At 44.2% G+C, this 27,997-nt stretch overlaps 3 protein-coding genes across 4 annotated transcripts; all 3 read left to right on the top strand.

The window, feature by feature from the left end:
• Positions 1-2: 2 nt before the first annotated feature.
• On the top strand, positions 3-13,294 carry COPS3 (COP9 signalosome subunit 3). Of its 2 annotated transcripts, none has more exons than XM_015876587.1 (12): positions 3-134; positions 2,626-2,755; positions 3,611-3,723; positions 3,829-3,878; positions 4,697-4,789; positions 5,508-5,687; positions 6,888-7,028; positions 7,788-7,961; positions 8,931-9,017; positions 9,202-9,315; positions 9,896-9,976; positions 10,225-13,294. In XM_015876587.1, the coding sequence occupies exons 1-12, from the start codon at positions 80-82 to the stop codon at positions 10,276-10,278; spliced, it is 1,272 nt and encodes a 423-aa protein (XP_015732073.1). In that variant the 5' UTR covers positions 3-79; the 3' UTR covers positions 10,279-13,294. The 2 variants fall into 2 exon arrangements, with proteins under 2 accessions (XP_015732073.1, XP_015732074.1); XM_015876588.1 differs by having other exon boundaries at positions 80-134; positions 4,629-4,789.
• Positions 13,295-13,629: 335 nt separating this feature from the next.
• FLCN (folliculin) lies at positions 13,630-24,699 on the top strand. The gene is made up of 12 exons (XM_015876586.2): positions 13,630-13,895; positions 14,564-14,843; positions 15,606-15,752; positions 16,253-16,474; positions 17,022-17,182; positions 17,757-17,848; positions 18,606-18,796; positions 19,922-20,035; positions 20,393-20,516; positions 20,876-21,007; positions 22,427-22,532; positions 23,297-24,699. Exons 2-12 carry the CDS (start codon positions 14,595-14,597, stop codon positions 23,496-23,498), a joined length of 1,740 nt encoding a protein of 579 aa, XP_015732072.1. The 5' UTR covers positions 13,630-13,895; positions 14,564-14,594; the 3' UTR covers positions 23,499-24,699.
• A 103-nt stretch (positions 24,700-24,802) lies between these two features.
• PLD6 (phospholipase D family member 6) lies at positions 24,803-27,118 on the top strand. Its single transcript, XM_015876591.2, has 2 exons — positions 24,803-26,045; positions 26,204-27,118. The coding sequence occupies exons 1-2, from the start codon at positions 25,652-25,654 to the stop codon at positions 26,443-26,445; spliced, it is 636 nt and encodes a 211-aa protein (XP_015732077.1). The 5' UTR covers positions 24,803-25,651; the 3' UTR covers positions 26,446-27,118.
• Positions 27,119-27,997: the final 879 nt, after the last annotated feature.

Below are 27,997 nucleotides of genomic sequence, written 5' to 3'. Positions count from 1 at the left end.
CGCAGCCTCTTTCCCGCCGCCCCTTCCCGCCCTTCCCGCCCCTCACGGAGCGCGCGCGGCCGCGCCGCCAGCCGCCAAGATGGCGTCGGCGCTGGAGCAGTTCGTTAACAGCGTCCGGCAGCTCTCGGCACAAGGTGACCGCGGGCTGCCAACCGCGGGCGGGGCTCGGCTGGGGGCGGCGGCTCTTGGGACCCAGTGCGGCTGTGGGGAGCGGGCTGCGGCCTGGATGTGTCGTGATTGATGTGGGGTGGGAGTTGGGCCCTGTGGTGCGGAGCTCGGTATGTCCGGGTGTGTCCGGAGCGCTGCTCGTGGCTCCGGTGAGGCCTAAATGCGCTGTCGGGGTGTTCCTGCAGGGCTGCAGGCCCACGGGGAGCGGCTGGGATGGAGCTTTGGGGCTGGGAAATGGGGATGGTTTCACGGGGGTGGTGTAGAGACTGAGCTGGGGGTATTAATGCATCGCAGAAGTACTGGCTGCTGGGAGTGAGAGCTCTGCCTTCCCGCTGTGGGGCTCTGAGTGTCTATCAGTGCTGCTGGGATCTCTGACATATCTCGGCTGAATAGGGTAAAGGCCTGGGGCTGCCTCGGAGCTGTCGTTACACAACACTCAGAAAGCGTTTGAATGTTTCTATGTAAGCCGTCTCAGTTTTGTTGCCAAACTTCTCATTACCCCACGTGTAATCACAGCGTTTTGTACTCGACGAACTTTCTGTGGGGCAGCTCCCTAAGAACTCCTTCACTGCAGTGGTGGCAGAGCACTGGGACAGGCTGCTCAGAGAGCTGGTGGAGTCTCTAGAGATATCAGACCCCACCTGGATGAATGGCTTCCTATGCAACCTGCTGTAGGGAACCTGCCTTAGGAGGAGCTGAACTGAGGGATCCCCAGGTCCCTTCCAACCCCTACAGTTCTGTGGATGTTTGTAAGCTATCAGAAATTCATGCTTTCCTCTGCAGCCCTCAGGCTTTATCTCTGGCAGTTACTTTTGGGTGGGGTGCAGACTGTCATGCTTTGGTTTAATTTGCTGAGGATAGCAGATGCTGGAGACATCTATGTACCTATGCAGGATGCAGGTAATTAGCAGACTACAGGATATGTATGATTTAGTTTAACTGGGGAGTTCTTATGTAATTCTGAAGGTGAACACTGTACTAGGGGAAGACTGGCTGCCTTCATGGAAGCTTTCCCATTGGGGCCTAGCCAGATAGGTGCTGTCTATGAGGAGTGAGTGCAGGCTGCAGTGGTGGAAGCACGTGTACTGTTGTCCCTGGCTGTCAGTGCTGAACTGCACAGGGGTTGATATAAATGGCCATGTAGCGAGGCCTTGTGTGGGTCTCCTACTTGCATGCTGTTAATGTTTAGCATGTTTGGGGTTTGTTGTTTTTTCTTTCCTTTGGTTCCTGTTTGTTTTCATGGGGGGTGGATGCTAGATGGTGGCCATAGAACAGGAGGATTTGTGTGCAGGGGAGAGCAGCAGAACTGACTTTTTGCAGTGCTTGAATACCATTGCCAAATACGATTTTATAGGCCCTGTTTCTTTCCATCCTTATCTTGGGACTTTTAAATCTGGATGGACAGAGATGTTATGAGGATGGGTGTCTGGGGTTCCTGGTCTGTGGTCTCACATATGGACCTTTTGATCCCTGTTTTACTTCAACATTAACATTGCATTTGTAAGGCTCCCCAGGTTCCATCTTTGTTTTGTTTTCAAAGGGAAAGGCCAAGAAATTTGAGAATGGTGTTAATCTCTAAGAATGGGAGCACCATTCTTTAGTTCATGAAGACTTCTATAAGGGTGAAAGGAGCTCTGCTTTTATCCCTCTAATCGACAAGGTTTTACACTGAAACAGTTCTCTGCTTCAGAAAGATGCTGTTTTAATTCTAGTAGTTTTGAAGGAGAAAAAGAAGAAAAAGGATTTTGACAGCAGTTTGCTATAATGAAGAGGGAAGTCCCTGCTTTATTTCTAAGGGCTTACCATACCTTCCTAATTCCAAATAGTCACATTTCATAATGTGTTTATGGTTCACGATGAATAGAACAATACTGTAGGAATAATTATATGAAGTTAAGGACAGACTTAAAAAAATCCTGTTATTGGAGGTGTTTAGTTGCAGGGTTTTTGTAATTAATAATGAACAGACCAGGAAAGTGAATAAGGCACTTGAGGAATGTTAAGGAGCAAGCCTTGCTATTGAGGTGTTTCTATGATTGTTTTGAAAAGAGGAGGGCACTGTTATTGGTAGATACGTTTTTCCTTTTAACAACTAGAAAGAGCAAGCGTAGGTAATTTCTATTCATATTGGAGAGAGTTTGGCATCGCAGTAAACTTGTCAGAGTCTTGGAGACTTGGCTCAACTGAGCTTAGTGTCGCTATGAGATCCTGAAGTCCTCTATAATGAGGCAGATTGATGCTGCTGCTCATGTTCTGCGGGTTTCCTTTGCTGTCAGAAGCTTCTCTGCCACCTTATTTTTTGAGAACTGGTGCCTAACATACTGCAGAGCAATCAGTTGTGTGGGTGATTCTATGTTATCCTCATTTGTTTTATTTTATTGGGATTCGGTGTAATGAAGCATGGGAATGCATGTGTGTTTTTTAACTGGACTCTGACAAGGATGCTTTTTATTTCAGGGCAAATGACCCAGCTTTGTGAGCTGATCAATAAGAGCGGAGAACTGCTAGCAAAAAACCTCTCCCATCTGGATACAGTGCTTGGAGCCCTGGATGTGCAGGAACACTCATTAGGAGTTCTTGCTGTCTTGTAAGCATGGCTTTCTGTTAATTAACCATTACAGCATCAAAACTTCAAGCTACATGCTGAATTGCCAACCAAGCCTCTTCAGTCTCTTGCAGAATAGTGCTTAGTTTCCTTTAGTCATATATCTTTTATTAGAAGAAATGTTTAAGCAAATTTGTGCTTTCAACAGAAAAAAAATGTGGAGCCTGTAAAATATCATCACTTCCAAATGGTGATTTTTTTCCTTAAGGCTGTATCTGTTTCTCGTTTATGCCTGTATGAGTGTTTTTACCTTCAGCAAAAAAGTACAGGACTTCTAATTGGCAGGACATGAGTGAGCCAAACTGTAAGCATGAAGCCACGTGCAGAGTTCTCATTGCACACAGGTAGTGTAATCACAACTCATGGGAGAAGCACCGTGGAACTCTACAGCTTGTAGGGTGCTGAGGAACCAGCAGGGATGGAGAGAAAGTGAAAGTGAAGAGAAAGAGCTCTTAGCAAGACATAGAAGTCTAATCAAGTAATAGTTGATAAATCTGTGGTACATTCAAGTGGGTGTCTGGAGAAGTTATGTGGTTTAGTTTAAAAACTTCACTGTTAGATATTTATTGTGATTATAATTGTAGCAGGTAAAGAGGTCTTTGTTCATAGCTAGTTCCTACCTAGTTTTTAATTAGATTCATAGTAGAACTATGCATTGAGAGTGTACTTCCAAGTGCTGTGCAGCTCTTGGGGAAATCATATGCCATCTGTCGTGACCACTTTGGCGCTTCTTGCAAGCAGTTACCTGTATCTGCAGAGACTGAAGATAAAACATTTTGGTTTTCTTTAATTAATCTCTGAATGTTATGTGTTAAACTTTTTTTGGTCTTGTTTTAGGTTTGTGAAGTTTTCTATGCCCAGCATCCCCGATTTCGAAACATTATTCTCACAAGTGCAGCTCTTCATCAGTACTTGTAATGGGGAACACATTAGATATGCAACAGACACTTGTAAGTTAATTCAGCTTGTTATAGAAAAATCTTTTTATATATTGATAATAGGTTGGTATTATTGGTAGTCTTGTTTTACTGAATTCTTTTGTTTTCTCTGTTTAGTTGCTGGCCTGTGCCACCAGTTAACAAATGCTCTTGTGGAGAGAAAACAGGTGAGCAAATATCATCTAATACAAATACGGAGCCTACAAAGCTATGTTCTTAAAAAGGACATTACTTGCTTCATAAAGGTTTACTGCTAACTTCATGTAAACTATTTTTGTGTGACTCCTTATGTAAGTTAAGTCTACTGAGCAGTAATGAACTTAAAAGACGATTTTAAAACCTCTTTAAAGAAAATATAAGTTAAAATGTGGGGGGAAGTTAGCTAAAAACATGCTCTCACACCATGAAATCAGGTGTACCAGGGTTGTTATTCAGATGGTGTGTGTGCATGAGTAGAGGGGAGCTGCAAAAACTAATAGAGCCAATGAGTCAGAGAGATGTTTCAGCGTTCTTCTCACCAATCTTACACAATGTTCTTAATGAAATGCCTTAAAGTGTAGGGGACATTTCTTTTTAGGGGTTAGGTGTTGAAAATGTCTTGGAAAAGTAAGTTAAATCTGGCTTGAATGAAGAGATCAAATCTGGACTAAGTGAAGTGGGAGATTTGCCTTTATTTGCTAGGAATTTAGATGGACTCATGGAGTCAATAAAAGGTTTACTCAGAACAGTTTACTGTTTTCCTGGTGAACTTGTCTTTGTGGAGCAGAATTGGTGACCTTGTTTAGTTGATCAGGAGAAGTTACATACCATGGGCTTATTGTGTTTTCTGAGTGACTGCAATGTCCTACAAAAAGGGAACCACAAGTTAATCATTACTTAACGGAACCTGTCAATTAGTGTTATTTTTCATTTGTAAGTGTCAACATAAGATCCAATGTGCTGCCATCTATGAGAAATTATCTGAAAGAGATGTAATTTCTGACAGCCCCTTCGAGGAATTAGCATTCTCAGACAAGCCATAGACAAGATGCAGATGAACACAAACCAGCTGACCTCAATACATGCAGATCTCTGCCAGGTAAGAGGAACACGGGGCTTTTTTCTGAGGGTGAAAGCTTGTAGAGTACCTGTAGCTGTTTGATAAATGCATGTTCATGTATTGCAGTGTAAAGAAAGCTTTAGGTTTTGTGATGTTGGTTTTTTTAATTCTTTTCCAGTAGTCTGTTATGTGGTATACTGAAATAAAACTCCCTTCTCTTCCTATTAAATGTTCAGCACTTGTCTCTAGATTTTAGTTTTGTTCATGACTTCTGAAAGTCCTTCTCTATGGGCTGGAAGTTGTGCACAGCTTCTCTTAGACAGTGTAAGTGTACTGGCCAAATACTGTTTGCTCGAGTCTGACAAAAGGCATGTTTGTCTCTGTGTCTTTGGCCTGGATTTGCACTCCTGTCTCATTCTTGGCTCCTGGGACTTAGAATTGGATGAGAATGTTGAGTGCAATATTTTGTGCTGCCAGCACGGTAGTTTGGAAGGCCTGGAGTTTCAGGCTGCTTTGTCGCTTAGTCTGATTTCTTTAGGATTCACATAATTTCCAGAAGTTTACAATCTGTTTTTTTTCCAAATACCACAATACGATGTATAATCCATGTTATGCCTCTACTGTGACATACATACTGTTTCTTTAACTCTCAGAGGAGTGAGGCATACTAAATACTACTACATGAATTGAATTTCAATGTCATCTTTGTGGGTATTTGAAATAGCTAATTTAAGAAACTTGATTTGTTTTCTTGTAGCTCTGTTTGTTAGCAAAATGCTTTAAACCTGCCCTCCCATATCTAGATGTGGACATGATGGATATTTGTAAAGAAAATGGGGCATACGATGCAAAGCACTTTTTATGTTATTACTACTATGGTGGGATGATATACACTGGGCTAAAGAACTTTGAAAGAGCACTCTACTTCTACGAACAGGTAACTTTAAAACTGATCAGCCTCAATTGTGGTGCATTGAAAAGCAAAAATGGCACATATAATGCCACTGGGATAATGAGTCATCTCTGAATTGCCACGAAGGACAGAATAGAAAGCTGTGTACCTTGTATAAAATACAAACAGTCTGATTATTTTTGTTCTTAACCTTTAGGATGCAGTTCTATTAATAGACCTGTACTTCTGTCCATCATTCACGTTGGATTTGCTTTTCTATCTGTGTGCATTGTAACTGTGTATAAAACCGATTGGGGTTCATTTTTATTTATCAGCTGTTTCATAAGGAGTATAGACTAAATGGTGCTCTTGGTGTACAGAGTGAAGTAACAAACTGAATTTAGAAGTGTTATCTTCTTAGAAAGTCACAGCCAAGCAACTAATGCACCATAAAGCTATGCAACTCAAAGGTTGATGTTAAATTTATCTCACTATAAATATTTTCAAGTGCCCGCTTATTACTGCTCGCCTAGAAACAGGCTGGTACTCAGAACTGTGTCTTTTCAAAGAGCACGATGGCTTTGCTTCTCAGCTTTTCTAATTTTTTGATGGAAGTTACAGTTCGTGCCTGTTATAATAAGGATTGTTTTATTTCTTCTTTGAAAGAAGAGAGAATGGCAAAATTCAAGGAACTCAGTGAGGAAAAACTTTGTCAAATGTGCAAAATAAACTAGTGCAGCATTTGTTTATAAGGCCAGGTAGGCTGTTGAGTAGCAATATTGGGGTGAACTAAAATTGCTGCTTACTGTTCTGCAAGCCTCTTCCATCATGGTTAAATAAGAGGTTGCATGATATCTCTTATGAAATCCTTGTAAGGATGTGTGCAAATTCAGCTTTCATGGGATCATTCCTTGTTACTAGTAGCCACTGGTGATTTACAGTCCAATGTTAGATACATATAAAACAAAGAAATTTTGCTTTGATCTTAACAGGGCTTTTTAAGTTAGGCATTACTGTAATATATGACGTTTTGAGTACTTCATATAGAACTTTAGTTGTTTGTTTTTTTAGTATGTTTTAGATAGTTACTTTTGACACAAGTTAAGCTGTAACACTCAGGAGTGAATCTAATGTGTCAGCGCATCCTTTGTGCATGCAGGTTTAAACTGAGATGTTGTTAATGCAGCTACTGCATTTTACCAATGAGAATATTAAACTTGTTTCATTTCTTTCTCTCTTGCTTAGGCAATAACTACTCCAGCCATGGCAGTTAGTCATATTATGTTGGAATCATATAAAAAGTATATTCTAGTTTCTTTGATACTACTTGGCAAAGTTCAACAGCTACCAAAATACACTTCCCAGATAGTTGGTAGGTTCATTAAGGTAAGTCTTGCAAAAGCAGCTGAATCATAGAGCAATGCATGTGGGTAATAAAAACCATATTGCAAGCATTTTTCTACCCTCGTTTGGTGATGCTGTTTAATGTTTCACATTCTTGTTTTTCTAGTCTACTGTGGCTAAAGATTACCTGGCAATTTTTGTGTCTATTACTAATGGTATTCATATTGGAAATGAAGTCTTTTGAGTTGAATAGGACTTTGTAATTATCAGTATTCTCCTCACTGATATTGCACATCCCTTGATAACCTTTTACTTTAGAGCTCAAATATAAGTTGACAAGTTTCACTTGGCATTCAATGTGCAGTTCACTATGGGTATATAATTCTGTGTTGTCCGTGCTGGGATTCAATGGGATCAGGGCTGACAGTGTCTTAGAGATTAGAACAAATATTAGAACTGTGAATGCCATGCTACTGAACTCAGACTCAGCTTTATTCATCTGATAGTCAACCAGAGGCTCTTCTCTGGCTTTTGTTTGTTTTTTCAGTAACTCAAAATTGTCATATTGTGATCCTTGACCAGTGCTTATTAGGTCTTACATTACTTTAATGCAGATCGACTGGACAAGGAGCTGTTGTTTCCGTATAGAGCTGCATGGGCATCACCTGTATTTTGAGAGGCACTTGAGCTACTTTAATTTCCTTTAGCCTGCATGGCTTCTTATGTTGAAGTAGTGACTTGAATTTGTAAGGCTGGTTGAACACTGCATTCTTTAAGAAGTTCTCATTTTTCTAATTGCAGCCCCTTAGCAATGCTTACCATGAATTAGCACAAGTTTATTCTACCAATAAACCCTCGGAGCTCCGGAATCTGGTGAACAAACACAGTGAAACATTCACAAGGGATAACAATATGGGGCTGGTTAAACAATGCTTGTCATCTCTCTACAAAAAGAATATTCAGAGGCTAACCAAGGTAAGATGTGTAAGATGTGGGGGCTGAAATTGATTCAAACAAGTGCAAAATGATAATGTAATCATGTGACAATGAAATGACTAAAACAGATTCACGTGTGTGAAATACTATTATGAGACTTTAAGGTGCTTTATGTAGAAAACCAATTCAATTAGCTACTTGAGCTTTAGTGAAAAGGTGGTTCAGTAAGCCTCTATCAGAGCAGTTTGGGTACTGCCAGGGATGATGGTATCCAGGTATATGCCTGCTTACCTCCTTCCTTTTTGCACAGAAGCTTCCAAACCTTAGTACCTGTGGCAATACGCTGATCTGAGTCAATGGTTTTGCTACTGTGAATGAGAGAGATAAGCCCATGGTCATTTAATACATAATCCAAAAAGTCATGAACACAAATAACCCATAATATCCATCTTTGTTCAAAAATAGGAAAACTGAACTTCATAGGTTACTTCGTTAGTTGAGAACGAGTAAATAGCATGGATTTTGGAAGCATCAGGTAAAAGAAATGCAGAAGCAATGTAGTGATCTGGTCCTTAGCTGAAGAGATGATTAAACCTTAAAAGAGATCAGGGGGAAGCTCTTTTTCTTAAGCTAAAACAATATTTGCTGTGGTAAAAGTGACTTTGGGAGTAGTGCAACATATGCAAGGGGTAGACAGTTGCCTTATTTAGGTTTGAATGTTGGGTAAGAGGTTGGATGTGATCACAACTCTTAAGGGACAGAAAGAGATTGCAGAAATGAAGTAACAACTCCATGAGTTTGGCCTGCATTCATGCACAGCATAACAAACTGGAATCTTTGGAGTAAGAACTGACTCTGCTGTCATGGTGCTTTTGTAAGTAACAGCTATGTGTTCTGCTTGTTTCATCCCATCCAACTTCAGAAATAAGACTATATTTTTAGGCCATGAAGGACTGGCAGAAGTTCTTGGTGTATAATTTCATTGGCTTGGTGTTTTCTAAATTTCAGACATTTTTAACACTGTCATTACAAGACATGGCAAGTCGAGTGCAGTTGTCGGGGCCCCAAGAAGCAGAAAAGTACGTCCTCCACATGGTAAGATTTGCAACGTGACTAAACTGCCCAAGTTTAAATAATGATCCAGTGGAAGATTGTCTTGTTTGGCAGCGTGTGTTTGGCTGAAGAATACTGTTTCATGTTGAATGAAATCCCATATGGAGTCGTGGATACCTGAAATTCTGTTCTTGGTGATGCTTTATTTTAAACTCTCTCATTTCAGATAGAAGATGGTGAAATCTTTGCAAGTATTAATCAGAAGGATGGTATGGTCTGTTTCCACGATAACCCTGAAAAGTATAACAACCCAGCTATGCTTCATAACATTGATCAGGAGGTAAATCTTCAACATTTCTAATGCTTCTGGAATTCCTACCGATTAACCTTAGTCTGTAGTCTGCTTCTGGGAGAAGTCCATGTTGGTAACTTACATGTAGGGATGGAGAGCTACAAATTGTTGCTATTTCACAGTACCAGAATTTACAAGTTTTAGATTGGTAGTAATCAGTGATGACCTTCCTGCTTTATCTTCTGTACAGCTTGAGACGTTTCAGTAGACTGACTGCTTAATGCTGATGGTGTGAAGTTCTTTAAACTGTCTGGATTAGGATTGTTCAAGGGTTGGTTTGGTTGACAGTGATATGCCTGTAGTTTGAGGTCATTGACCCTCATGGGGCTGTCAATCAATGGCTTTAAAAAGGATTGTTGGGAAAATATTAATTAAAATAAGGGAATAAAAAGGGATGTGATGCTTCATTTGGAATATGAAGTCAAAGAGCATTTTGACACGGAATTTTTGTGATGGCAAATGTTGCTGGTTGTCCATAACACAGCCATAAAGTATCTTGAAGATCTTTTACAAGCTGTACAAAGCAATCAGCTTAGTATGTTTTGTTGTTGTTTCTTTCTGTGTTAAGATGCTGAAATGTATAGAGCTTGATGAACGACTGAAAGCCATGGATCAAGAGATCACTGTGAACCCTCAGTTTGTGCAGAAGGTAATTGATTTAACATTTTGTGAGAGTATTTAAGAACCCGAGTGCAGTGAGTACATTGTGCCGAATGTTTGTACTGATAGTGCTAGTAATTCTACATCAGTGTAACGTGTTTAAACATTGTGCTTTAAAATAAAAAAGATGTTATTTCATATCCACTTGATTTCCATCCCTGTTAACTTCAAAGAAAAGTCTGTCTCAAAGGTAATTCTTCAGACGTGGTTTTGAAGCAATCACTCTTTATCTTTCAGAGTATGGGCTCTCAAGAAGATGACTCAGGGACCAAACCATCCAGTTATTCCTGAAATTAATGTTGCTCACTACTCCGCTTTCAAGTAAAAGCTTAAGAGAATCACGCCTGGAATAGGGCATTGAGGAGTTCCATGAAGAGAGCAGAGAGAACTGAGCTTTGCTTTTCACCTGGACATTGAGAAAATAAAAGAACACCCTCTCAGTACTGTATAATTTCAGAAATATTCTCCGCAAAGAAAAAGGAAATCTCAAAAGAAACTTAAAAGTCTGTTGTGGATTTATTTATCTTCAGATTAACATCGTTAATGCATTAAATAATCTACCTTTTGTTTTAAAGGTTTTGAATGTTGCTGTGTTTCTGTAGCAGTCCTTTTTCCTCCTCTGCAGGAAAAAAAAGTGTTATTCAGGGAAGAATGCGAGCTAGCTTTGGTTCATTTACAAGATAATTACTGGTTCGTTTTGTATTTAAATTTGGCTCAAACTGCAGACATGTGTATGGTGGGGGGAGAGGGGTGGAGCTTCTCTACATCATAATTTGCATATACGTAGTGTAGTTGGCTGCTGTCTCAAATGATGAAATGAGAACCATGTTCTTCTCGAAAGGTATTAAAGCCTCGGTAGGTGACTTTGGTGAAGAGCAGAAGTTGCTTTAGGGAAACCATACGTGAGAGCTGTTGATAATCTTAAACTTCTGGTACAAAATACTTCCTAATAATGTTTGCTCTTGGATCAAATTTACTAGGCCTAAACAAGGATAATCGGAAGACCTGGGTGTTCTGGAAGATGCTGGATATGAAGTTGTTCACGCTGAAAGAAGTTTAAGTTTTTGTTCCTATACAATCAGCACGAAGGTATTCAACACACTACTGTTTTTCTGTGGTGGAAATCAGTTCTAAATGAAGGCTGTGCTATAGATCCTTTCTTTGTTTCTAAATATGATTCTTCATTATGGAGCCCTATACAACTCATAAAAAAACAATTTCATTTGGAACTAATTTGCTGGAATGGCATCTAGTTATTAATTCACTTTTTGTTGGCTTCTTTAAGGGTTTCACTTCTTAAATCAATGGGATTTTTATTTTCCTGTAGCTCTCATGTATCTGAAGATTCTGCCTGTTCAAACACCTTTGAGATCCTTCACATCAGTGCAAATCTCCTACTATCAGGCATACATAAACCTGTCATCAAGGCAGAATATGTGAAGCTCAGCACCTACTGCTTCCTGCTTAAACATCTGAATAGGAGCTGCTTGCTGCTGCTAACCTGCCAGCTTTTATCAGGTGTCAAAGTGGGAGCTAAGCATTTCTGGCTCTTGCCATGTTAAACTTGTCTGTATTGAGGTCACCTGTGGTTGAAAATAACCCATTTTGTGCTTCCAGTGCAGATACAGAACTGTTGGGGTTTTCATTTAAAGCTGGTCTCTTGATTCTAGCAGAGGCTGTGTGGTGGTAGTTTGCTTTCTAGGAGACAACTCTGCCCAGGGTTATTCTCTAGGTGCCAAATGAAGTATTTAAAAGCATAAAATAGCAATTTAGCAGTGAACACAGCATAAGTCCACAGTGTTAGTTGTTCACCATTGAGAATTTGTGCTTCCTATCAGCAACTTCCATATTTAAAGGCAAATTTTACACCTAAACACGCCTTACTGGTCTTGTCATTAAATATATTTATGTTTTTTAATGTTTGAGGTTTTTTTTCCCTCTAGTTAATCCCGCAGTGATTTCAGTCCTAAAAACGCTCATGTAACTTTTTGCTCTGGTTCTGTGTTCAATACCCGATGAGCTGCGCTGTGGGCTCAGGCACAAAGCAGGGTTATGGGAATGTTTACAGTTGTGTGCAGTAAAGCACTGCAAATCCAGACTGCCACATAGAAATGGTGATGGTTCACCTCATTGCCAAAGGGGAATGTATGCACAGTGCATTTGTGAAGCCTGAGAAGAACCAGAAATGTTCTCTCTGCAGTAGCTGAGCTTTTTGTATTGCTGGTTCCTATTAGTAAGCACGAACGTTCTGCTGAGGGCTGAATGCCCTTATGTCTGTGGAATTACAAGCAAATTAATAGACGTACCTGGCAAATAGAAGCTGTGTTTGCTTTGTTTCTTTTCCTGACATAGATAAAATAAACCTATACTGCACATCAGGAGGGCTGGCAGACAGATCTGTGTAGTATTTTCAAACAATATATCGCACTATTGTTCTTGATCTGCTTTTTAAGGAGGCACTTTGTTACTTGCTGGTGGAAAATCTGAAGTCAGGTCCCAAAGTCTGAAGTATTCACCAAAAGTGCTTTGGGAAAAGGCTTTTGAGCAATGGTTTGACTAAATGCTTCAGGTCTGGCATCTGCATGTCCTGAGATACTGATGAAACCAAGTCAGAGCTTTTAAATGAAGAAGCTCCTTCAAGTCTTGGAACTAACTGCATGGGGCTGCGGTGAGCTGAGACGCATTGAGAACACTTGAGCTTTCTGCTTTTAATTTGTATTTATTGCAAGGAAGGACTGTAGATCCAAACGTAACAACACTGTGTGCTCTGCTGCTCTGAGCATGCTTTGATATCTGCTATCATGCTTTGATATCTGCTATCATGCTTTGATATCTGCTATCATGCTTTGATATCATAGTTCAATGCGCCATCATTTGCAAAGAGAAAGTGCAGCTCTGGAGGGAGCCCTTGTCTTGCAACTACAGCTCTTAGCCACAGGAGGGGTCTCTACTTCACTCTTAGCTGGTAATATAACGATGCAGAGGTTTTTTTGGTTGTTTTTAAAGAAAAAAAGGCTGGAATCCGTGTAGCAGCCCCCCTTGTATGTCTGTGCCACATGGGAGCCGTGCGTACTGCCCCTTGTGAACATCCATAGTGCTGCCATCGCACCAAGTGCTTCTGCATAACCCAGGTTGCCTTGTAGGCAACACTTGTACTTGGAGGCACTTCTGGGCAGTACAACTGCGCCCCACCGTGTGTGTTGTGTTGTGTAACGTAGGAGATGTTTCTGCATGGCCACAGCAGCCGACGAGGTTCGTCCTGAGCAGTTGTTTCAATGTACTATTGGAAAATAAAGGTCACAAACCAGCCCGCTCTTAGTTTGTCTTTAAATGCTTGGCCTGAAGGAACGAGATGGTAGAGCTTTGGTGTTTGCCTTCATCTCTAGGTGTTGTTCTTTATTGGGGGGTGCTTTTGTTCTTATTGTGCTGCTGTCCTTGCCCAGCACTGGCTCTGAGGTTACATGGAAATTGAATCAGGCCTTTGCTGCAAGTGGTGGTGCTGTATTAATTAGCGGTGCTGTATTAATTAGCAGCGCTGCTGGCTGCCTTTAATCGCCCCGTCTCGTCTCACCCCCCCGCGCTCCCAGCAGTGGTTGCTCCCAGTCCCGTGACTGGGCGGCTGCGGGTCGCGGTCATTGCCGCTGCCGCGGGGGGGGAGGAGTGCGCCGGGAGCTGTGTGTGGAGGCGGGCAGCCCCCTGCTGTCCGGCCACCAGCTGCATCCCCGTCCCGATCCCTCTGCAGCCTCATCCCGCTCCTCGCCGCTCCTTGGGCGGCTGATCAGCGGGGAGCTGCCTGCCCGCATCCCCAGCACCCCCCCCCCGCGGCCCGGTAGGATGGTACGGCCCGGCGGTCAGCGTGTGTCAGCTGCCCGCAGCCACGGGACGGGCCGGGGCGGGAGCCCGGAGCGGTGAGAGGACGGGAACGGGGCTGGGGGAGCGGGGGGTGGGCCGGGCAGTGGGGGAGCGGGCACTGAGCGGGACCGGGACCGGGACCGACCGTGTGGCTGCGTGGGGACCGGGGGTGGACACACAGCGCCGGGCCGGGCCTGTAGGATGCAGCGTTAGAACGGGGGGAAACGGCTTCGGGCTGAAAGGGGACGGTTAGATTAGATACGAGGGGAAATGCTTCGTACTGAGGGCGGTGAGGAGCCGCCGTGTGCCCGCCATGGAGCTGTCCCAGGCCGTAGTTGGGCCCTGGGCAGGCAGCACACGGCACGGGTGGGGCTGGTGGCCTCTGAGGGCCCTTCTCTGTGCTGTGCCATCGGTTTGGCTGAGAAACGCTTGCATGGAGATCCTTAAGGATGGCTGACACAGCACTGGGCCGGCACAGCCCCATCCTGACACGGTCTGAGGTGCCCAGGTGCTGAGTGATTGTGCTGCTCTGGGCCTGTCCTGTGAAGGTATGAGCACAGCCCAGGGTGGAACTGTGCTGGACACCCCAACTGAGCAGCTCTTGGAAAGACACAGATCAGCATTCACACCTGACAGGCCCATGGGGTGTTGTAACAGCAATTCTAACAGCAGTTCTTGTGCCAGTTTGTATATTGATGCTATGTGTTTTTTCACTCACCTGCAGGAGACCCTGACGGATGTGCTGAGCTCTCGCTATGAATGCTATTGTTGCTCTCTGCCATTTTTGTGAGCTCCACGGTCCCCGCACCCTCTTTTGCACTGAGGTTCTACATTCACCGCTTCCTCAAGGTGCCAGCAGCGGGGATATCACTGGGCAGAATGAGCAGGCGGAAGAGGAGGAAGGCGGCATCCAGATGAGCAGCAGGATCCGCTCGCACAGCCCAGCTGAAGGTGCCAGCGCTGATTCCAGCAGCCCAGGGCCAAAGAAGTCAGACATGTGTGAGGTAAGTGTGAATAGCTGTACACAGAACATCAGTGTTTCTTTGCTTGACTAAAGGGCTCTTGGGTTATCTGATGAACACATGAACTACCCCTGTGCTTTCATATAACTGACAGTACTAAAAAAGTCCTTATAAACTGCAGTGACCCACAACAGAAGTTGAAGGAAATGTTATTAAGCAAACTGACAAAGCAAGTTTCTCTGTTAAGGTCTTTTTAAGCCCTGCGTGTGATTTTCATGTGTCTGAGAGACGCTTCCCTTGGCCTCCAAAGGTTTCTGCTTCATTAGACCAGGTTCTACCATTGATTAATAGCAATATTTAGCAGCAACATCAAATAGGGAACAGGAAAAAAAAAACCAAAACCAACCTTAAAGCTCCTAAAACTAGAGAAAAAACTGTGTTTTTAGTTTTTCCTTTGTGTGGCTACTATTAGCACTTGATCTGAGCTACTTGTTATTTACTTGCCTTTAGGTTATGGCCAGTGCTTTTGTTGGCCAGTTGCTTTCACAGGTGCTATGAACTGACTTGTACTGCTTGCAGAGCCATCACCATCAAATGCACAATCAAATTCAGCAGTGGAAAACTGGCATAGAAAGGATCTGAGTTTAAGTGCTCACCCTGACTCAAACTGCTTGCATTCTGAATACTTGAGTTTATATGTGTAAATAATGCTACCCTACGTTTAGAAGGGAAAACGCAAAGGCAGCTGGAAACCTTTGAAATCTGCATGTTCGTTTATGCTTGGATTTGCTTTTCTGTCTTCAGGGTTGCCGCTCTCTTGCAGGAGGACATCCTGGGTTTGTCAGCCACGACAAGGAGACTTCGATCAAGTATGTCAGTCACCAGCACCCAAACCACCCCCAGCTGTTCAGCATTGTGCGCCAGGCCTGCGTTCGCAGTCTGAGTTGTGAGGTAACTCTTTAGGAGTACAGGAAGAAATCCTGCTTAGGGCCTTACCTTGGGGATGCTTTTCCTCTTGACTTCTGAGATGTGAAAGTTCTCTTATTTTCACTCCTGTGCATTTATTGTTTGTGTTTTTAATATAAACTGATAAATTATTTGTGTAAAAATGTTGGCATCTATTGCTTTGTATTGAGAAATAATTGGTCTTTATAAACTGCTGACGTTCAGTGTCTCATATAAATGGAGAGCTTTACAGACTAGTGTTTGTGTGCCAGCATCAGGAATTCCTTGTGATTTCTCCACAGTGTTGTAGCTGAACTGAGCAAAATCTGTAAAATAAAGATAAATTGAAGGCTTTATTATGTTTGTTTGACCACAGGTTTTAGATAGCAGCCTTAAAAAAAATTGTTTTATTCATCAGATGTCTGTTAAATAGCAGCAAGCTTTTGTTATACAGTTCATTGCTCTTCCAGCTGAGCTTCTTTGGTCTGTATGTCCCCCCCATTCAGGTCTGCCCAGGACGTGAAGGGCCTATATTTTTTGGAGATGAACAGCATGGTTTTGTGTTCAGCCACACCTTCTTTATCAAAGACAGCCTGGCCCGAGGCTTCCAGCGCTGGTACAGCATCATCACTATCATGATGGACCGGATTTACCTCATCAACTCATGGCCTTTCTTGCTGGGAAAAATCAGAGGCATCATCGATGAACTTCAGGGCAAAGCACTTAAGGTGGGTCAGTGAGTGAGTCCTTTTGGCTCAGCATTATAGAATCATAGAATCACCAAGGTTGGAAAAGACCTAAAAGATCATCCAGTCCAACCGTTCACCTATTACTAGTATAGTAATATTAGTACAGCCTTTTGGTAGCTTTCTGCATCTTAATCCAAAAGCTGCTCTGGCTCACTGCAATCAGTTTAAGGTTGATACAAGGAGTAAAAGGGCTGTGTGTATCTGGGTCTATAGGAGAGAGGCCACCTTTGTTCTTTTAAGCCATTTGTGATGCCTTTCAGGCTCCAAACTGCCACACAATAGCTCTGTTAGAATTTAAGTACCCAAAGTAGTGAAGGACAAAGTTTTGAGAGCTGATGTTTTACTTAATGATAATGTTAATCAATCTAAGAATAAGGTATTTTACCTTCCCTCATTATTTAGTGTATTTGAATGACTGTGTTTGATGCACCTCTTTCTGTTGTGGGTGTTCCTTAGCGTTTTGGTGATTTTAGTTTTCTATCAGCCTTTTATAAGACTGTTACACTGTCCACTGTCTGTGCTGCAGGTGTTTGAAGCTGAGCAGTTTGGGTGCCCTCAGCGTGCTCAGCGGATGAACACAGCATTCACCCCCTTCCTGCACCAGCGCAATGGCAACGCAGCCCGTTCCTTAACATCCCTGACCAACGATGAGAACCTGTGGGCATGTTTGCACACTTCTTTCGCTTGGTAATATCACTTGTGTTTCTGGCTTCTGGAACACAAAGAAAATATTGCCTTATTTTGAAAGGGTGGAAATGTTTGGGTTGTTTTTCTTGATGTAGTAAGCTGGACTTTGCTAAGAAGTCTCTGAATTGGAAGGAGCTGAGCACGGAAGGCCTCGTGATGGCTTTAAGGCAGAAATAGTTCTTATTGCAGTGAAGTAAATCTCCTTATGTGACTATTGATGGGAAAACTGAAGTACGAGGAAAAGGAAGGAGAAATGCAAGGAAAGACACTCCCACCCCTCAGTGTGTCATCAGAATTCCCTGGAAAGATGCCACAGAGAGGGATGCAGTGCTGGCATGTGACTTGGGTGGGGGATAAGCATATTGCACAAGGTAATTGCAAAATGGTAGGCCTTGCAGTGACTGAGCAATTAGAACACTGGTAGTTAGGACAAAGGAACATGTAGGCGTGTGGATAAGGAACACGTACTGGTAAATGGTTGAATGTTTTGTTACACCAAGTTTCTTTCTCTGTTTTGTTGCTTGGCATTCATTAAGCCTGCTTACTGCTTCCACCTGTTTTTCAATGTCTCCAGGCTTCTGAAAGCTTGTGGCAGCCGGCTTACAGAGAAACTTCTGGAGGGAGCTCCAACTGAAGACACCCTTGTTCAGATGGAAAAACTTGCAGGTGAGGCCAGAGTTTCCAGAGCTGGAAGATCCTCTAAGAACGCTGTGGCTGGTAAAACACCAAGTGCTTTTGCCAGCATAGCAAGTGCAACCATCTCTCTTGGACCCCACCTTAATGGTAGCCCTGCAGTAGCTGATGTGCTTTCCCATATGACTGTGACTTCGAGGGACATGAAATCAATGCCTGTGGCATTGTAGGCTCTCTGCATACACTTATGTTGTTTATTGTTTGTGTAGGAACATTGCATCATTGTCATTATTGTTCTCTGGCTGGGTTGGCCTTCCCAGTTTATCTCTATAGCCAGAAGAATTTGCAGGCAAAATATGGAGCTTTCTTCTTGCTCTTTTTTTTTCCTACCAAGTTTCTAAAATTAAGGAATCTTAAATTCTTATATTTAGTGATTTTATTTCTCCATTTAGAATAGAATCTGCAAAATCTGCCTAAAAGCTGTGGCAGTGACCCTTAAAGAAAGAACAGAGGACACACAGCTGGTTGGAGGATGTGATGTTTTGTTCCATAAAAGATGAACTTTCCTTGTTGACTTTTCAATGATTATTTTATATCTGAGATGCAAAACTTAGTTATACTTTAAGGCTGGTGACACTGGTGTTTTCAGTTATTGTATTCCAAATACTTTCTCTCCACATGCAGCCAAAAACAGTTATCTGTAGTTTGTGTAGGCACTTCCAAGGTGATTTCCAGACTTAGCTGCAATTATAATGAGAACTCAGGTTGCTCTTGTCTGTTTGTTTGCTAGACCTCAAAGAAGAGTCAGAAGGCTGGGATGGATCTGAGGAAGAAGAGAAGCCTTCTTCCCAGCCAGATGCTGCAGAAGGGCAGGAACTATCTAAATGCTCTCCTGAAACATCTCTGATGCCAGATTGCAACAGATGGAACGTGGCTCACAGAAGGTTGTCTGTCTTCCGCTCTCTCAGGCATATGAGGCAGGTAAGAGAGGAGCACATTTACTTTGATTCTGAATTCAGGAGCTAATGAATTCTCATTCTTCCGACACTGTATTTTGAAAAGGATACTTTTTTTTCCTTCAGTTTGCATTTGTTTCCTGTTCAGGGCAATACCTACATAGCTAGTAACAGTGTTAATGGCATTTGAGATCCTGGCCCTCTCTGAGGTTGTGCTCTGCTTGTCCTGACCCTCTTCCAGTCATCTGACATGGATGGGATCATGTGATTTCTCTCCAGTTCTGCACTTCTGTCCTTCCCAAAAGCCATGTCAGTAAATGCAGAGGTTATGCAGCACATTCAGAGGTCTGAGTATTGTTTGCTTACAACAAAAATGCTTAAGGGGAAAAAAAATAGGGAACAAATGGTTCAGTCTGTGTGGATTTAACTTGTCATTAGTGCTTCCAGTTACTCTGAGGGGAAGGCTCTGTGTGGGAGACCCGTCGTTTCTTTTACACCAGCTTGTTTTCCTGGATGCTCTTGACAAGTATCTCCTACTTCTTGATCTGCTTTATCTGCCACTTGTTCTCCTTTGTCCTAATTTGGAATGCTAGAAGCTATTAAACTACACCATATTGCAACCTCTGGCTACCTTTAGAGGCCTATCTAAGCATATTGTTACATCTTTCATGCCTGAATCACTGTTAGGAACATAACACAGATCAGAGAAATGGGTGAAAGTTACCACGTAATAGAAATCATTCAGTCCCATTCCAAACAGGCCTGTATCCATCTTGCCCACCCACTAACTCAGCCAAGAAGCAGCTGATTTGTGTAACCCTGCCAGAGAGCTGAAGGATTGGAAAGATTCTCTTACTGTGCTTAATGCTGACTCAGATCATGGGTTGGGCATGTTGTCAAGGTGGTACTTTGCTGCTGTTTATTCGTGAAGCTGTAAGAGGTGGTGAAAATTACTTTGCACAAGTCTGACACCTTTAGCATCTGTCAGAGAAATACTTAATCTTGGTGCTGGGTTTTGAACTGTTGCTAAATGTTCATGTTCATTCCTGCTGTCTGGTTTTAGATGCTTTCCTGTGTGGCATGTGTTTTAACTGGGCAGACTGGGCATTTCCCTGACTTTCATAACAAATGCAGTATGGTTTCATTTCAGGTTCTTGGGGCATCAGCATTCCGCATGCTGGCTTGGCATGTTCTGATGGGGAACCAGGTCATCTGGAAAGCTCGAGACATGGATCTTGTCCAGTCTGCTTTTGATGTGCTACGGGTAGAGACTTCTTCCTTTGTTTCCCAGATGCTTGTTTTTACATGTGTTTAAATAGTCCAGCTTTCATAATAACCTGCCTCTAATATGTTAACTTGTGGAAGATGTGTTCTAAATTACATAATTTTGAGGGGAGATTAAAGTCCAACCTTTGGATTTCTTGGTTGTCCATAGATGGCAACTGCATAGTCTTTCTTTCAAGCAGAGTGAGATATTTCTGATCACTCCTCTCCCTTCTGATCAGCAGAATCTGTACCAGCAGTCCTGCAGGTCTTGGCTGGTCTTGGAAGCTGGGTGAAAAACTGTGCTTTGCTGCTTTATATCCATTGGGTCTCTCAGTAAGTTTCCTTCTTTCTTTAGACGATGCTGCCTGTTGGTTGTGTGCGGATCATCCCCTATAGTGATCAGTATGAAGAGGCATATCGGTGCAACTTCTTAGGGCTTAGCCCACATGTCCAAATCCCATCCCACATACTGTCATCTGGTAAGAACTCATTGGAGAACCCTCTCCTTTCCCTGTCGTATTATGTTAAAGGACACTAATATTTTTCAATAAAGAATTATCAGATAGTCTAAAAATGCTGCATGAACTACAGTCTTTACCACTTCCCCATATCCCTTGTTGAAAGTGTGTCACCTATTGTAACCACTATGGCACCATAGCTGACAGTCCTGGTTCCTACTGCACCAAGCGTAAGCTGACAGAGCTGTGGGTTTTTTGGAGCAGGGTATAGAATCAGCAAGGTTGGAAAAGACCTAAAAGATCATCCAGTCCAGTATGTAGCTGTGGTTTAGAGTCTGGGCCATTATAGATGATATTGCTTTGGGTTTCTGTTGCTCTAGAATTTGCAGTCCTTGTGGAAGTTCGCGCTGCTACCCGGTCCACTCTCTACCCAACTCTGCTGGAAGATGAGCAGTCCCTCAATAAGTACGAGTTTGTTGTCACCAGTGGCAGCCCTGTTGCGGCAGATCGAGGTGGGTGCTTTGGACAGTGAAGAAACTTGGATCGCTGAGAATAAAATAAGAATCCTGATCCTTAACCATTTTTTATGCTGTTTATGTGCTGGCCTTTAAGGAAGTCTGAGTAGGAAGCCAGATGACTGTGGGACAGAGGCTGAGAATTTACAGCTGTTGAGGTTCGATCTACCATATACCATATAGCAGATCAGTGTTTTGCTTATTAATTCTCAGAAATGGGAATCAAATTCTGTAACATTGATTCAGTATCAATTGTGGGGAAATTCTTCTGAAAACTATGGCAAACACTTTCTGTCCTGAAGTACTTGGTTTATTTTGAGCGTCTCTGGTTTAACCTGCTAAACGTCTGCGGACAGCGATGTTGCTCATCATCTCCCATACTCCACTTAATAGACTGGTATGACTGGGACAGAAGTGGCAGACCTTTCTTTCCCTGCATTGGTCAGTGACTTAAATGCATTGGCATCGTTGTCTGCCTCAAAAGACATGGACAGGAGGTTAACTCTGTCCACTGAACATTCAGGTACAATGTAAAGATTCACTCCCTCTGTAGATTTCTTTCTGTGCTCCAGCAGATGCTGTAGATCCAGTGTATATAATTATAGCTTTCTGTTTTCCATCTGATTAATGGCATGTCTGGGAGCTTCTGGGCAGAAATTGTTCAGGAAAGGCTATTGTAGCACAGCATCATGCTTACTAGGCAATAGAGAGCTGTGAAAATTACCTCCTGGGGAATACTATAAATGGTCCAGGAAAGGAATGCCTTAAGTTGCTTAGCTTCTTTTAATGTATATTTTTATTCATATATGTGTATGTATATTATAAACAGCATGAAGAATGTTCATAACTGTGCATATGTAATTAGCTTTTGATATGGGACTGGAAACAGCCATTTTAAAAGTAAACCTTAAAAACAAAGGCCCCTGAACCTGTGTGCATGTCCCAGGATCCCTCACAGAATTCAGTGTTGCATCTTGGATTTGAGGTTTTTTAGTAGGATGATCTTTATTTCCTCTTTAAAGCATGGGAAATGAAAACAGGCCTTGGAAGCCTGTTCTTTGACCTTTTAGAACAGGTAGATTTCTTCCAGGCTTGAGAAGGAATTTGGCTCGATTAGTTCAGAGATAATGTGCTGTGCTGTTATTAATACCTGAGCTTTCTGCAAGCTTTCTGCACATAGAAATAAACTGTGTTAATGCGCCATGTCAAAGTACTGGTGAAAAGTGAGTTCAAACCAGAACTCTAACAGACTAAGAGGTGGAACAAAGATGTATTCATTTGTAATTCCAGCAGGTATTCAGGCCTTGGCCATAGGATAAATGGGTTAGTCCTTGATATTACTAGTAAAGCTGTCAGTTTCCACCTATAGGTTGTATATCCTGTTTCTCACTGTTTCCCTTCATTCTGATCCTGCAGTTGGTCCTACAATCTTGAACAAGATCGAAGCTGCTCTGACCAACCAGAACCTTTCTGTAGATGTTGTGGACCAGTGCCTTGTTTGCCTGAAAGAGGAGTGGATGAAGTAAGTACTGCTCCTGCTGCGGTCAGAGAGATCTCTTTGCTATGAACCCTGGAATGGTTACAGCAGAGTGCAGGGCAAACTCATAGTCAGGTAACTTTTACTTTGGTCTTGAGAGCAGTCATCTTTACTGCTGGGAGATGAGAGTGTCAGAGTTCTACTTTGATCCTCTCTTCTTTGGCTTTCAGCAGTTCTTAACCTTTATGCTTCACTTCTTGCATCTGGACGTTACCTACGTGACAATACTTGTCGATGCACATGATGAGGATTAAGGATGCAAACATATAAGCCTGTCAGTGTACCCTGTATTCCAGTGCAGATAACGTGCCAAATAGATGTCAGGGTTGTGCCTCCAGGCAGCTCATTTCAAAGATGCAAGTAGTTAGAAAGGAAGACCAAAGAGTCATGTGAAATAATAATTTAAGTTATGATCTGAAGGCCAGATGGGCGCTGGAAGTGCCTCCCAGGGAGATTCCCAGTTGTCAGAGCTAATTATTTTACTTCTAACAAGAATGAAAAAGAGTAGGATCACACGTATTCCTACTGAAAATGACTGATTCCCCTTAACTAATCTCCCTTTTTCTTGTGCCCTTCTTCTCCCTCTTTCTTTGTTTAAAGCTTGAGGATGGTCTCCATGGGATGCTGTCAGAGATGTTTATTAACATGTAGTTGCAGTAGGTGCTGTGAGATATTCCAGTTAGAGTCCATGGCCTGTTTGATGCATACGAGTCAATTGTAATAGTGACAGGAGTTTCTCTTTCCTGCAGTAAAGTGAAGGTCCTCTTTAAATTCACCAAAGTGGACAGCAGACCCAAGGAAGATACCCAGAAACTGTTGAGCATCCTGGGAGCTGCAGAGGAGGACAATGTCAAGCTTCTGAAGTTCTGGATGACTGGCCTGAGCAAGACGTACAAGTCCCACCTGATGTCAACAGTTCGCAGCCCAACATCCTCAGAGTCTCGGAACTAAAGGGTGCCCAACCTCACTTGCTGCCTTCAGATAATTGCAGGGAACCCCCAAGTTACCACTTCTGAGCCTGCAGCATGTGCATTAGGAGGGTAGTGAAACCTCATCGCTATTCTCACGGTCCTCAAACTAACTTGAAGAGTCACTTGAGTCTTTTCTACTTGCTGTGAGACTGGACTAATAAGTGCTAATAAACACTGCTGCTGTCTGTCCTGAAACTCTACATCTAGACCTGCACGCTAAAATACAGCAACACTCAAAGAATCAGCGTGAAGTAATTAAAATCCCATGCTGCCATCCTGAAGCATTATGGTGCTTAATCACTCTTAGATTTCATTGGCAAGACTCAGAGACCTGTGACAGCATCCTGAGCTCCTGCGAATGGATGTAGCTGACCTCTCCGAATCTCACATACAGCTCCGAAATGTCTGAGAGACCAAGAACTAAAACCAAGTGATGTCACAGGGAATAGGATCACGTGTAAATTATTGACGAGCACTCAGATTGATGAAAGACACTTATTTTCTGCTGTAGCAAAAGTCAGGAGTTTCCTGTTGGAGTCGCGTCGCTCCGCTTTTATTTATTTATGGCTTGACTTGAGACAGTGGCAGCATTTGCTTTGGAAATCCTGTCTGGGAGGGGGAATTGTGATAGCAGAGGTCTCCACATGCAGCCTGCTCACCCCTCCACAGGGTACAATACCTTGTTTTGCCTGTGTTGCAAAACATCCAAATAATGAAGATTACCTCTCCAGGGTAAGGCTCTCTGGTGTGTTCTTTATGTCTTCGGAAATAGTTTTCTAGCTACCTAATTAAGTTAAGCAGATCCAACCTGTAGGTGCTCCCTTATATAACTCTGTAGTAGCCATTTGGAATGCTTAATAGTTCACGACAACGTTGGTGCGGTTTTGATCTGACCTAAAAGAGACGTTCCTTCAGTGCACTGTAAGGACCCGCTGTGTGTTGTGAAGTGATGGAGTTTTTGTCCTGGGTCGTTCTTGGGTAAAGCTGGACGTTACCGCAGGTGGTTGTGATGAGCTGGAGGCAGGTTTGACACCCACTGCTCTCATTGAGCTGAGGATGGAGCTCAGAGCGGGCTGTTCCAGTTCTGTTCTGTATAAAACACGCAGGTTGCTTTTGTCTGGAACGTCTATAAAATGGAGACAGACATTAAATCTCATGAAGAGCTATTTTTGTAAAATGGACAGAGCCTCATTTGGTCTTGATTTAAGTGTGTGTGTGTGTGTGTGTGTGTGTGTGTGAGCAGCAGCTGATTCACAAGTTCCTGCATCTTAGCCCGTGTCTAACAGGCAGCATTTAACAGGCCTCTTAACTTGGTCATGTGTGTGGAACAAGAGCTGCTACGTGAACTGGAAATGCTTGGCTGGACATAACAGGATGTTCAATCAGCAAACAAACCTAGAGAAAAACATGGATTAATCAACAATTAACCAGGTATTTAATTTCAGGGTTCTCAGGTGTTTTCCCATTGTTGATAAGGAATGGAGGAACTCAAGGTTTACCCACAGGAAAGGAAACTTTGAGTCATGAATGTGATAAAGTGAATGTGATAGTGAACAAAAATGGCAGCAGTGAATAGAAACGCATGGAGTCAGGATCTTAAGTACAAGGTTGGTGCTTGTTCTTGTGGCTGCCTTTGATGTGATCCAGTTCTGCTGCAGAGCTGTGTAACAGCAGGTGAGATGTGACACGTTTGGGATTTAGATGTTCCTAAAGCACGATTCTATCCAAGCATTAAAGCCGTGTAACCCTCAGCTCCTGCCTATGGCCGCGTTTGTGTGCACAGATGTGGCTCCTGCAGCAGCACAATGGTGAGCCCAATGTTCACGCTGTGCTTCCAGCAGAGCAGGCCGGGAGCTGCAGGCAGGGAGGTACCAGCGGAGCTCCCTGTTTGCCCGGCTGATCCTTAATGGGGCCTTTGCATGGACCCGGCTGCAGGAAGGCGCAGCCCGGCCCGTCTCACCGCCCTCCTCCGCTCCGTATCTCAGCCGTGTTGCCGTGCGGTCACGGGACGGGGCGGCTCCAGCTCCGCCGCTTCCAGCCGTCACAGCGCACGGACACAGCGCGGCGCTGCGGGGCGGCCGAGGGGCGGCCGGGTCTCGGTCTCGGTCCCGGTGTCGGTCCCGGTCCGTGGCGATGCGCGCGGTGCTGTCGCTGTGTGTCGGTGCGGGGCTGGCCGCGCTCTTGGCCGCGTGGCGGCGGCGCCGGTCGGTGCGCGAGGTGCTGTTCTTCCCGTCCCCGCCGTGCTGCACCGAGGAGCTGCTGGCCGAGGCCGAGGCCGAGGGCTGCGACGGCCGCCCCGCTCCGTGCCCGTGCCCGCTGCCCCGCTCGGACTGCGCCTTCACTCGGCTCCTGCGGCGGCTGCTGTCGGCCCGGCGCTCCCTCGAGCTCTGCCTCTTCGCCTTCTCCAGCCCCGAGCTCGGCCGGGCCGTGTCCGTGCTGCATCGCCGCGGGGTCCGGATCCGCGTGGTGACGGACTCGCAGTACATGGCGCTGCGGGGGTCGCAGATCGGCGTCCTGCGGCTGCTGGGTGAGATGCCGGATGGAGCCGGGCCCGGCTGGGGGGGCTCGGTTGGAGGCTCCTGCCTCGTCCCGCTCGGTGCTGCCTTTGCGCCTTCCATTAACTACTGAGGGAGGGGATTTGTCCCAGCGCTGGGTGCCCGTCACATCCTTGTCGTGTCATTGCAGGGATCCAGGTGCGGCACAACCAGGACGTGGCCTTCATGCACCATAAATTCGCCATCGTGGACAAGAAGATGCTCATCACGGGTTCCCTCAACTGGACCATGGAGGCGATTCACAGCAACAGGGAGAACGTGGTGATCGTGGAGGACGCGGAGATTGTGCGGCCTTACCTGGATGAGTTTGAAAGGATTTGGGAAGAGTACGACCCTGGGAACTACACCTTTTTTCCTAAGGAAAATGATTAAGGAGCTTCCCCCTGAGCTGGAGGGGTGTGGAACTGACACCATTCAAGGGTTTATTATTATCTATAGCCATCGATGTATTATTACCAATCTGGTTGTAATTTCGTTAAGCACCTCCTGAGCTGAAGGGCTCTCAACCCTAAATTGCCACAGGTGCCAAAGGAGCAGGAGGGACCCAGCTGATGGGCTCAGTGATGGAGCTCATTGCTGTGCCCTGCAATGGGTGAGGTGATGTTTGCACTGTGCTCAGGACCTGTGCAGGGAGCCGGGTGTTCTCCAAGCTCTGGATGCTCTTCAGCTCTGGGTGCTGCAGGATGGAGCTGTACCTGAAGGGTTGTGGGGGCTGCATTGAAGCTGGGGGTTGTCTGAGTGTGAGCACAGCCGTTGTCCTTTTGTTTGCACGAGTTATTGACGGTTTGTGGAAGGAAATGTGGGAAATAGGAAGTTTGGGTTTGTAAAATGAGTTTCCTCTGGTTTGAGGTTAGTGGAGCTGCAGTGTCAATGTGTGAGAGCAGATTGCAGCGGCAGCTCATCTTCCTGCAGAGCAGGGAGTCCCCAGAAAGAACTGAGGGAAGCTTAAACTTAAACGTGTTCAGATGCAGCGTGTTCTGCTGCGGGGCTGGTTCAGCAGGTTTAATGTGTGCTCCTTTAAATACGTGCTGGTTGTTCCAAGTTATTCTTGTTGCGTGTTCTTTGCAAGGTGTCACTGTGGGAGCAGGCAGCTCAACCCCATTGAGCTTTGCATCGTGTTGTTGTTGAACAAAGGCAGCAGTGCACGGCGTGCAAAGGGTGGTGCAAAAATAGTTTATTGGGGTTTCGTTTACGTAAAGTTAGGTCATTGTATTTACAAAATAAAAACGATCGGCTACATCCATGGGAACTGAGCATGACACACACGGCTGAGTAAGGAATAAATACAGTGACAAAAAGTGATGTTTCTATTACAGGGAACAGTTATCTGTGAATGTTTGAAAAGCAGTGAATAAAATGGGAGTGGAAGAGAGGAGGAGGGAGGAGGCGAGGAACTCGTGCACACAGAGAAGCAGGAGCCCCTGGCAGAGGGAATGGAATCACATGCGATGCATCGTTTCCTGGATGGGTCTGATGCAAGAAGGGGCCATTGGGGCTGCACACAGCAGCAGGGCTGTGATCCACAGCCTCCCATGCTGGGCTCCAGCCCCACGTTTACCAGCAGCATTGATTCCACAGGTGCTGTGTGCACACTGTGCCATCGCTGCTGCCAGGTGCAGTTAGTGTGGAGGGCTGGGAGCGTGTCCTGTGCTCAGCTCCTGCTCTCAGCTCCTTGTTTCCATTAGGAGCACAGAGCTGTTGAGTACAAGGGCAGAGCAGAGCGTGCTGTGTGCTGTGATCCAGGATTCCTTTGGTTGAAGCTGTGCACCGCCAGCACTGAGCTGCTACTGCTGATGCCACCCAAAGACTTGCAGCGTTCCCTTCTCTCTCCCCAAAACTTCATCCCTTCAAAGAACTGATTCTTTAAAATCCGGAGCCATCCACATCACCAGGTCTCCAACCTATCTCCCACCTGCTGTCACCT

The sequence above is a fragment of the Coturnix japonica genome, chromosome 14 (assembly GCF_001577835.2).
Source record: "Coturnix japonica isolate 7356 chromosome 14, Coturnix japonica 2.1, whole genome shotgun sequence".
NCBI classification, from domain to species: domain Eukaryota; kingdom Metazoa; phylum Chordata; class Aves; order Galliformes; family Phasianidae; genus Coturnix; species Coturnix japonica.
This window is presented reverse-complemented; position numbering and strand designations above follow the sequence as displayed.